General features: G+C 35.1%; 1 protein-coding gene across 1 annotated transcript in view; it reads right to left on the bottom strand.

The window, feature by feature from the left end:
* Positions 1 to 241: 241 nt before the first annotated feature.
* crfb1 (cytokine receptor family member b1) overlaps positions 242 to 12,383 on the bottom strand; it is a 31,038-nt gene continuing 18,896 nt past the window's right edge. Inside the window, exons 4-7 of the mRNA XM_051119013.1 lie at positions 10,683 to 10,855; positions 10,399 to 10,550; positions 4,819 to 4,978; positions 242 to 507 (exon numbers count right to left, since the gene is read on the bottom strand). Coding sequence (XP_050974970.1) covers positions 257 to 507; positions 4,819 to 4,978; positions 10,399 to 10,550; positions 10,683 to 10,855 — 736 coding nt within the window. The 3' untranslated portion in view covers positions 242 to 256. The remainder of the gene's footprint in view (positions 508 to 4,818; positions 4,979 to 10,398; positions 10,551 to 10,682; positions 10,856 to 12,383) is intronic.

The raw sequence follows: 12,383 nt of genomic DNA, 5'->3' as shown, positions 1-12,383 counted from the left end.
ATTAGAAGGTTCATTCTATTATTTATTATTATTTATTATTTGAATTCCTTGGCATTTACCATCACTAAAATTCATCAGAATTGTGAAGGAAGGACATTAATGGGTACTTGGTAAAAAGTCACCAAAATGAAAACACTTGAATAAAATATTAAAAAATAAAATGTTAAAAATATTAATTTTTTATTTAATTATATTAAAATAATAAATTAATTTAAAAAATAAAAATGTTAAAAATAAGAAATAAGTTTTTATTAACTTATATAATAAAGTAACATAAAACTAATTTCTTAAAAGTAAGAAAATGTAAGAATAATCCTGCAATGTATGACAATTTTCTGCTGAAATAGGGCAATTGCTGTATTTGAATGTAGAAAGGGCTTACCAGTGATTTAGGAAGAGGGGTCTTCAGCTTACATACAGATCCAGTGTACACTAGACTCAAAGCAAGCACCAGCACACCTAAACCTGACACTGCTGCTCCCAGTGACCAACTCATTATATAGAACACTGCAGAGAGAGAGAGAGAGAGAGAGAGAGAGAGAGAACAAAACAATCAAAAACATTGCACTGTACAAAAATGCTAATACTGTAACTCTACTGTTTTTATTCTGGATAAGAGAACATGGCAGGTCATAAAACCATATGGTAAAAAGCTGTCATTTTGGACAACAGACCTCAGTAGTTTCTCACTAAAACCATAGAGCATCACAAACAGCTCAAATTTTCCAACTTCAAAACTCTAAATCAATGAATTAACAGTACATAGTGCGCCTCCCATTAAATAAATTGCTATCTTTGTGCTTTGTTACTTTTGATATGAAAAAGTATCAGATTTCAAATCTTTCCATTTCATTAGAAAATTTAACCAATAAATACCATTTTAGCACACTCTAATGTGCCATGATAGATCGCTGTGGCTTAAACTGGGTAGTTGCCTGTGTGTAATTAAACGCGTAGCAAAACATTTGTGACGTTTTCATTTTTGTTCTGGATCAAGTGCTCTGCTGCCACACTGGAGCACACTTGCCACCAACTGGACAGAAGTGGGAATTACAGCTACAAATTACAATAGATCACCCTTAGTGTAATCCCTCTGAGTGACGGGCGGCCTTCAGATTTTTCTGTCACTGATAAAACAATTCAGTCAATGACGGAGAGTGTTAAAATCACCTCTCATAATAAGATAATGTTTGTTCAAGTCAGGGAGTAAAGAAAAGATTTTCTGAATAAAGTTTTATCATCATCACTTATTGATAATAATTGCCACCTCTAGATTTACTGATAAATTTAGAATGATGTACCTGTCCAATCCATTCCTTTCAAAGTCTGGCATAATTTGAGTTTTTTAAATGGGTTTCTTTAAAAAAAAAAAAAAGTATTTAAATGTTCTAAATATATATGAGAATGAGGGAAAAAGAAAAAAAAAAAAAAAACACCCGTATACACTACTATGAACACCAACACGCAACAACAACCTTTGCAGAGAGAGCTCCGTAACAATTATAAAAGCATGAAGATAGGGAACAACAATTTAAAGACCACGTATCAAGATCAAGAAAGTCAATGATGTATAGTCAGTAAATATTTGTAGAGAGTCAAGACAATTCTTTAATACCATAGCCAATCGTCTCACAAAAAGATTGTATTACCTATATGACACCTCGCTCACGTACTGCTGTAACTAGAACACTGTCCCAAATCAGCTAGTTACCTGTATCCACAGAGGACTATTTGGGGTTAATCACGAACGTAGAAACGACATCAGGGTTGTCAAAGCTACACGATTCGCTGTTGAATAAGAGGAGGAGTCTGCAGGGATACAGCATTTAAAATTTGCCATCCTGCTCCCAAATGTTTGGTTAACGCAACCTCTGTTATATATATAATTCTAACTAGATATTTAGAATTATCGTAATCGTTCATTGTTCATTCTCTTCTGAGGGTTGTGCCAGAGAAATTGTGATCAAAATTAAGAGTGTGTTTGTAATTGTAATTTGTTTGCAGTTTGCTATTTATTTCTACATAACTCTTGTAAATTCTTTTTGTACATAGATTTTAAATAAGGGGAAAGTAGGGAGTGTGATACCATTTTCTTTGAATTTACTTTTCACTGTGACTTTCGTAGGAATATATAAAATTATACTTACTATATTTTGCTTATTTTTAATTTAATGAGCTCTCAAATTAGACTTTACTAGTAAGAACTCAATTGTAGATCTTAAAAAATGAAAGCCATTCGAGAAACATGACTAAGTAGTAAATTGCAGACAAGTGAGCCTATTGCTCCCTTTCAAGTTTAATTCCCTCAACACTTTCAGTAGCTAATGCTATGGGGAAACCCTCTTTCATTGACAGACTGAAGCTTTATTGAATCACACCATTGTAAGTACACTGTCCAATTACACCCAAAGTGTGTTTTAGAAAAAAAAAATTTCAAAAGTCATTGGTGTTGTAGATATGGGCATCAGACCATAGACATAGGCATAGGCTTGACATTTGAAGACATAAATGAAGCACAATGAAAAGTGAAAAGCACAATGGCAGCAACAGAAACACTTTATATTTAGTACAGCTTTGATAGTTGATTAAGCAGTTTATGGTATAAAATATGTGATTTGGTTTTGTTTTGTGTAAATTAAATAACATAAATAAATAACATAAATGGTCCTGATATAAATGTACTGAGCCACTACAATGGATGCGTCCTGTGGAACACCTGGCATCTTTATTAGAATTTTTTATTTCTAAGCAAGGTCTAAATTTTTCTGTATTGATGGACATTGTAAAAACAGAGAATATCCATTTATGTCACATGACAGGCAAGCAATATTTTCCATAACATCTGGGTCTGGGGAAGCATTTGATTTGATTTATTAATTTCTTTACAATATGACCTTGTTGTTCCGTTTTGTGTTGTACAATGACCTTTATTTATTTATTTATTTTTATAACTTAAACTTGTAGAACTTATTTTACGTTCTGAGTAATAATAGCAATTTGTACTTACTATATGGTTTCCTTTTTGTTTACCATTGTCTTTTGCTTGACTGCTTGTAATTATGCAGAATTTAATGTTAATACTGGGCCATTCTACAGAGTTGTCCAAAGTCGGAAACATCTTTAAAAAAAATGTGTATGTATATTGTATACTATGCAAATATTATACAAATTGTATAATATCCAAGGTACACATTTCTAGTAATTGTGCAGTTAATTCTCATATTGTATTTTCTGAAAATTTTGAAATATATTTACTCCAAATATATTATAATATTTGTCCTCTGCCCAAATGTCACTATTAAAACACAGTAATACTAATTTAATTAAAATGGTTATAGTGACCTATTAAGATTTTGCTTATATCTAGATTGTAAATATGTTAAATATTTGCTATTTTATTAAACAAAATTTAGAGGTAGATCTATAACAATTAAATGTTTAACAATATTTCAAATGTAATTTATGAGATTTGCTGTATTTTGAAGCCATTTTTTCTTTGTAAAAAGGCAAAAAGTTGATCATACTGATTTTAAGGTTAAGGATTCATTAGTTTAAATATACATTGAACCAAAAACTATCATAACATCTTAGTTGATATTTTTGACAAAACATCCCATGTTTCGTTAATGACAGCACATTTTCGGTAGTGACCTTAATATTTTAGTAGCAACCACATCACGTTACAGAATTTTAACTCACATACTAAAACACCACTAAAACATACTAAAATACGAAAATAAATAAAAAAAAAAAAGCATCATTAACTGAGAGTGGAGTAATTGAGCCATGCGTAGAACGCAAAACTGACGGGAGGGAGCAGCTCCGATAAATCGTTCAGATGACACACAGGTCATTTCTACATCACTCTAAGTTACTGAAACCACAAATAAAAGCACACAGCACACGGTAGACGCGTGTTTGTGTGGCAGAGCGGCTCTCTCGCACTGTATGACGTGACAGACAACTAGCTGTCCAGTCCTGTTCTGTTCACACAGCGCGTGTGTTCTAAGAGTCCTGAAAATTTACAGGTGTGAGTTCAGTTATAGAATACGGTTGTCACACCCATAAATACCCATACTGTGTGTAAACATAACCGTATTAAGGACTCAAATACGGCATTGACTACCATATGCTGTTGCTGTTTGAACGGGTCACTATGTTTCACATCTCCTAAGTCCCAGTTTCCATATTTCTTTACCGACAGAATTCTAACTCCTTGACAAACAATGTTCAAGTGTTTGCCTTCAAATGTACCAGAATTATGTAGACCAACATTTCAGGAGCTTCAAGCATTTAATTTTGGATATGAGATTTTTGACTTTTGTGATGGCTAAAGGGGTTGATTTAAATTATAAAAGAATTTTAAAGTTTGAAAAACAGACACACACACACACATACACACAAAACTCTGTACAGCTATCTTTGTGAGGACACACATTGACATAATGCAATCTCTAGCTCCCTACCCTGAACCTACCCATTAAAACTAAGTGACTCACCCAAACTCTTATCCTAAACCTAACCTTTACCCAATTATAACCTGGTCCCTAAAACTAAGTCTTGATTCTCAAACAGGCCTTTACAGGGTCTCAGAAAGTGAAGACCGGCCAAAATGTCCTCACTTTTACTAAACTGTCCTCACTCCGATGGTCTAAAACTCAAACTGGCCCTCACTAACATAGCTGTACAACTGCACACACACCTGAGACTGGCATTACATACATACGTGTAAGTTTAAATGTCTGCATGTTAAATAGTTCCATTGAATTAATAACAAAAGCAATGAAAAAAAAAAAAAAGTGCAAAGTATTTTCTTACTTCCTTTTGGCTCCTCTTTACTAGTGTATTCACACTGCCAAGCAGAAGGTTGAGTGTTGTGGTTGGAATTGATTTGAGGACGTACTTTAACACAGTACTGATCACCAGGCTGAAGATTCTGCAGGACATACTGTTTTCCTGATGTAGAGATCTGGTTGGCCTAGGATTAACAAGACAACAGTAAAAGACTGTAGAAATTTAGCTGATGTGATTTTACAAATACAGATTTTAACATAATCAAGAAGCATTTATTGTAAGAATTCCTTTATCAACAGTAATTAAATTATTAAATTAAATTAAATAATGGAAGTATTTTAAATTATTAAATTGTTAAATTATTTTGCAATATCTTAAAATCCAGAATTATTTTTGAGCAAGAGCAATCTCTGCCATCTTAAAGCAACTTAACAATAATAATGGGTGAATTTCATGAAAACTGTAAAACACAAAATGAATATGTAAATAAATAAGCAGTGGATTAAACAGTGATTAAGAGTAATTAACCATGCAACCAACAACTTTCCTTGTAATGAATAAAAGTCATATAAACTGACATAACACAGTTACTTAAAATATTGGTGCTTCTGAATCTTTACATGCATTTAAACTGCCTTTGCACTGAAACTGTTTAATAATGTGCTTTTATTTTTAATAATCAATAATGGTTGGTTTTACTCTATATTTATAAAAATAATATTTAGTGAAAATTTAAATAACATTAGTCCATTGTCTTGAGTCAGAAAGCACCCTGAGATCATGCAGCTCTAGTGGGTATTTAGCTTGAAGGCCAGTAAGCGCCCTCTTGAGGAAAACCATATTACATCTTACATCATAGCTTCAAATTTGATTGTTCTTCTTTTCAGGCAGACTATTATCTGCAAGTGATCAAATCCGATTTGTGCATCCATAATTTATCTCAGAGCATCTAGACTGAGACACAGGTGTAAAAATCAGATTGTAATAACATTTCAAATAACCACCAAATGTGGTTTGAATCAGACTTGGAAAAAAAACTTTTTATTTTTGCAGTTCAGACTTTCAAAAACCCGTCTGAAACATTCCATGATAAAGTAATCAATATGAAACCAGCACGAGCTCCATTTATTTTTTACAGTGACAAGTGCTGTGTTTTACAGTTATCAAATCAGCTATTGGAAATGATATGGAAAAAAACAGTCCAGACAGAGTAAGACAAGACAAGCGTTTGACATTAAAAAGTATATAAATTGTATTATTTTTATTAACTGCATTTGGGAAGTTCAAAAGCGGGGCACCATATCAGTCCATTATATGGAGAAAAATGCTGAAATGTTTTCCTCAAAAAAACATAATTTCCTTATGACCGATAAAAGAAAGACATGAACATCTGGTGACAAGGGGGTGAGTACATTACATAAACACTGTGCTTGCTGCAGTAGTCGGTGTTACACAGTGTTTGGCTTAAAATTTTAAACTGAAAATGTCTGCTCTGCTTCATACAGCCAGAGTAATTAGCTCAATATTTCAAACTTTTAACCCTTAGAGTTTGCACTTGACTTGACTTATCTGACTGCCATCAATTCGTAGCAGTGACTAAAGAGGCATCAAACTAATCATAAATGCAGTATGGAGCACCTCAAGGCTCAGTACTAGGGCCATTACTTTTTACGCTTTACATGTTATCCTTGGGAGATTTCATCAGGTAACATGATGTTAGCTTTTTCACTGCTGATGATACTCAGCTCTATATTTCTTTGCGACCCGGTAAAACATACCAATTTGAAAAATGGAATGCATAGTTGATATAAAAAAAACTGGATGATGAGTAATTTCTTAGTGCTGAATTTACATTATAGTCCCTCACGTCTGCTGCAATCTCAAAACTCTGGCCATTTGATAATACCTAGGATATCAAAATCAACTGTGGGTGGCAGATCCTTTTCTTATTTAGTGCCCAAACTCTGGAACAATCTACCATTGTTTGGGAAGCAGACATAGTCTGCCATTTTAAATCTACATTAAAGACCCATCTCTTTAACCTGGCTTACACATAACACCAATACATTTCTAATATTCAAATCCGTTAAAGGATTATTAGGCTGCATTAATTAGGTCAGCCGGAACTTGGAACACTTCTAACACCGAATGTACTTCTTGTATCTTAAGAAGAATGGCACCTACGCTAATATTAGTCTGTTATGTTCTTATTCCGAGGATCCAGTCTGTCTAGCTCAGATGGTGGATCAGCACCTAGAGATGACCTCTACAGCCCTGAATGTCAGCGGAGACCATGTCAGCTAGATAAGCCCCAGAGACAAATCTCTAGACGGCCATCGGCACAAGACCATCTGACTTTGCTGCAACATAGAACAAGCTGTTGGTTCGTCTGCCCCCCCAATTGAGCTTGATTTCTCCTATGACTTTTTTCTCCATTTATGTCACAGATGGAGTTTCGGTTTCTTGCCGCTGTCATTTCTCTGGCTTGCTTAGTTGGGGACACATAATTTCCAGTGATATCAACTTGACTGCACAGAGACTATTTGAACTGAACTGAGCAGGATGATGAATGTCACTGAATTCAATGATGAACTGATTTTAACTGAAAATTGAGTGTTTACCATTGTCCTTCATTGTTAATACACTATTTGTCTATTTAGTAGAAGTAAAGTTGCTTTGACACAATCTGTATTGTTACTGTGACAAGCCAATACTACCTGATTAACATAATTAATCCAGTCATTGTGCCTCTGCATGAGCAACACAGGCCTGATTTCATCTTCATGGACGACAATGTCCCAGCTCACTGAGGTCACATCATCAGCAAATGGCTGCTGGAGGCTGAGGTAGCTCAAATAGCGTACCCTGCACTTTCTCCAGACCTGAACCCTATAGAAAACCTACGGGATCAGAGTCGTTGTGTAGAGGGTTGTAACCCAGCATCCCAACCTTAATGACCTGAGGGCAGCCCTTCAAGAAGAGTGGATTGCCATGCCTCAGCAGACAATAAGTCGACTTGTGAACAGCATGAGATGTCGTTGTCAAGCTGTAATTGATGCACAACACATGACAAGTTATTGAGACATTGATATTTTTTGTTGTGGTATACCCACCACTGTTGTTAGCTTTTGTTTCAATAAATTGTTTGAGATGAAGAAATTATCATTGCATGCTTCTACTTAAATGCCCTACTTTCATGATATAATATTACTGTAGCATGCACTTTTTACATTTTCCAGAGAGGACATATACAATTATTATTTTTTTTATTTTATTAAATATTTGTAATACTAATTATACTAGGGGGGCTGTTGCTGGAATCTAATTGACTGATGAACGTTCTGAAGGTGTGCATAATTTTCAGGGAAACGCACGGCGAACGTAGTTCCAGGCAGCGCTTGACCACATTACATGTCCATATCACTTCCCACATCATTTCAGTTATTTCAAAGGAACTTAACAGCCTAAAATAGCAACCAAAACCCACAACGACACTGGCCAAACAAGTAAATACAGGAAACAATAGAATAAAAACTACATATTAGTTACGTTATCTCACAAAATTATATTTTATTACGTATGGAAAGCACATCTATTTCCACTCCCTCTCCCTTAGAGACGCACACACACATGCGCTAATGTTGTTAGCGCTGCTCTGACGATTAACATCTTAAAAACTACATGACATTTCTCACAAGCGAGGAAACAATGGCGCTGTTCGTGAAGAAAATGAACTTAAAGTTTCACTATTATTAGAGACACTGCTGCCGATCAGTTTTGGGAGACACACAGACTCCTCCAACCCCTCTTTTTCCTCATTTCTGCTTGTGTCTAAACTTCATTATTAAATGCATTAGTCTGCTATCAATGCTATCAATGGTTCAAGCATTGTTACTAGGGTGTAAAATGACGTTTTGGAATTGGCATTGGATGAGATGCATAAGAAAAGAATTCAACTCACAATAACATTTTAAGGACAAAAACCGGACAAATGCCTTGGGAAAAAAAAAAAAAAAAAAATATATATATATATATATATATATATATATATATATATATATATTTTTTTTTTTTTTTTTTTTTATATCCGCTTCGAGTCATGGTCACATTACCACCTCGGGTGTGCATTATTTTCTAAGAATTCAACGGCCCGTCGTCAATTATTCCTTACTTATAGTGTTTTTATAGATTTTTACATTTTTCCCAAAATAATAACTGAAGGCAGTAACAATGTGAACAATATTTTGGAAACACTTTACAATAAGGTTTTATTTGTTAACATTAATTACAACGAACTAAGAATGAACAATACTTCTACAGCAATTATTAATCTTACTTATTATTAATTTTAAGGTTGTCCTCGACTAAATATTTTTCTGAAAGACTAGAAGTCATTTTAAGCATTAGTCAACTATTAGTCACATGGTTATTAGTAAACCATATAAATAATAATGAGCCTTTAATTGCCTACATAGCCTAATAAGTGCTCAAGCACACACAAAAGTGGTGATATCTAAGCAGGGGAGTTGTTTACTTATTTTATTACTAGTCAACAATGCGATCATTTTCTTCATTCAGGCCGAGAGCTCACACAAAAGCAAGAGGCGGGATTTATCACATGAACCAGTCACATCCAATCATAACCAAACATATCCAACTGTAACGTGATGAAGACATTGCCTCCTTTCACGACTTTCCCCCATTCATTCTCAATTAGCCCCCAGTAAAGTCATGGCACGCTATGTAACTTTACCTGCAGGTGTCGCTGTTGGACAGTGTTACTTTATAAAAACAAGTGACTTTTATACTTTTAATGTTATATTTAGTAATATCTGCATTGTTTTATTTTTGTATTTTGTATTTGTTGATTATTTTCTCAACCAATTTTTAAGAAGACACTGTCTCCTTTGCCTCCTCTGAGGAAATGCCCCTTATTAAGAGAGAGAGATCTGTGTCTGAGAAATGTATTGTTTTTATGTGTGTACATCAGTGCTGAAGTCACTGAACTCATCTTTTATACACCAGTGGATTCAAGTGTACTACAAACGGTATCTAAATACAATTTTTAAATACAGAGATGGTATATTAAAAGCCTATTTTAGTTCATATTCATAGTGTCCCAAAATAGCACAGTTGAGTATACTTAGAAAAGATTCATTTAAGATCATCTTAAGACATACTAAAGAATAATTTTAAGTACCTATCCATCTATCCATTTGGGTGAACTTTCCTTTAAGATTTTGTATTGTGAGTTTAAGTAATTATTTTTATGACAATTAAGCACATTTTCCCCCTACATTTCCTTAATGCTAATTATGTCATTAAATCATTGTCATTAAAATAGCACAATGCTGAATGCATGGATACATAAACAAACAGACAAATTTTTTTAAATCAAAATATCTTTTTCCTTTAGATTTAGAACTTTACTTGGACATTTTTTCATAAGATTTACCCATTCACTACACTTCACAGCATGAAACAAATGAGGTTTCATAATGAGAGCATTGCTGAAAAAAACTGTGAACTTAGCAACGTCTGCAATAAAATGTACCTTATTCTGTTTAAGCAGATACAAAAGACTCCTTTCACAAGGATACTTACCTCTTTCTGTCCAGCTTTCTTCCAACTTATATCGAAGAATACGTGAGTATAAAACTGACGCAGCTCTTTCCTTGATTCACTGGGTAAAGAAATGCTGATATTCAGACAGTCTCCACAGCCAGACAGAAATATAATGGGTGGACCTATGATTGCTATAAATAAATCAATCAATCAATCAATCTTGACAGAACTGCACATGCAAACTGAAAAAGAAAATATTACTCAGTAAATGTATGAACTGTAAACCCAGCTTCATATCATTCAACAGATATTAAAGTACTTACTGTCTTCATATGGTGTAATACTTTTATTAACGATTGATGATGTCATGTTGTCAATCGATGCCCAAAGAAAGAACGTGCAGGATGTATAGATGTCTTTAAATGTTTCAGAGACATCTACTGTTGTATTTCTTATGTTCAGTCGCAGGCGTTGTTCAGATTTTCTGTAACCACAACTAAAAAAAATAATAAATCAGTCTTATTATTAAAGATGGACATAAAGTAGGAAAAATTTTTTTTACATTTTGCACTGAGAGAAGATGCCAGAAATTTGTGTGACAGACAAAAGAAGCATTGTTATTTTTCTGCAACAGTGGGTTTAGGAAGCATTCACACATTTGAAAATGTCTGTGTGAGCACTGGTTAAAAGTGACTTCTGGACTCTAATACTGAACTTTCTCTATGAACTTTCTCTTAATGAATCATAACACTAAATACGAGATCTCTGGCAGTCTCAAACAATGGCCCTTCAAGGACACTCCTATATTTGCCTCTATCCAAGTTGCAACCCTTGAGCATAATGTTGCCACTAGGGAATCACTAGGGAATAAATTAAAATAAAATCAGTGTAAACTGGGTGCCACGCTGGGTATTCATTTATAGGTGTGCAAGTCATGATACATTGTTGAGCATCTCAGAGCAGCTCGGTTCATTTACTGTGAAATGAGCTGCTTTGAGTAGATCATCTCGGTTACGTATGTAACCCTTGTTCCCTGAAGGAGGAAACTGAGACATTACGTTAATATTAACTGACATTAGGGGTTTCATTTGGAAGCCCCAATCACCTTTGAGCATTACAATAAAAGTCCAATGACAATTGGCGAGTGGAATTTGGATGCCAAACCACTCTGTTCCCTCCTTCAGAGAACAAGGTTTACATGTGTTACCAATACATTCCCTTGCAGTCAGTCACGTTTGACATTACGACATTAATAGACATTAGGGATCACTATGGAAAGCGCCACAACCCGAAATGTGTTACATAAATTGAAAATGCAAGTCCTGACAGGCAAGCATGTCAGAACAAATGTATCTCAATTCGTAACCCTCCCAACGCCCTGTAAGCCAGATAAACGGGCCTACCAGGGGTTCTGGAAAATTATCCTAAACATCAGCAACTGTTGGGGGGCAGAGGCACAATCATAGAATGTAAAAGAGTCATGGGAAACTTATAGATGAAGGAAGGATCTAGGGGAAACACGGTGGACAGACCAACTGTGGCACAATCCAAGATATTAATGCCAGAAGACTTCTCCGGCAAGTCTGGAACTGCAGGGCAACAGAGGAAAGATGGTTCATCAACGGGGAACAACTGAATAATCAAACACACGTATCCTAACTAAAGAAATGGCACAGCAAGGCAAACACCGAGCCCGTAGTCCCACCAATTACCTGACTATACCCAACATACGGGAGGAAATCTGCTCCACCCAAAGATTGCGTACCACGTAAATGTGCAGACAGGACATAGCGAGGCAGGGGCTGGGTCTGCCTCTTACGAGGGCAGCGCTTGCAAGTTCACTACCTGGTCCCGAAAGGGAGTGGTGGGAACCCTGGGCACATAACTAGGCCGGGGTCTCAAGGTAACAAGAGAATCAGCTATTAGACTAAACTCAAGGCACAATTTGTTGACCAGGAATGCCTGCAGGTCCCTCACCCTCTTGACTGAAGTGAGCATGACCAGGAGCGAAGTCTTGAGAGATA

This window comes from Labeo rohita, chromosome 9 (genome assembly GCF_022985175.1).
Source record: "Labeo rohita strain BAU-BD-2019 chromosome 9, IGBB_LRoh.1.0, whole genome shotgun sequence".
Lineage (NCBI taxonomy): Eukaryota > Metazoa > Chordata > Actinopteri > Cypriniformes > Cyprinidae > Labeo > Labeo rohita.
The sequence above is the reverse complement of the archived record's forward strand: the minus strand, read 5'-3'. Positions and strand labels throughout refer to the sequence as shown.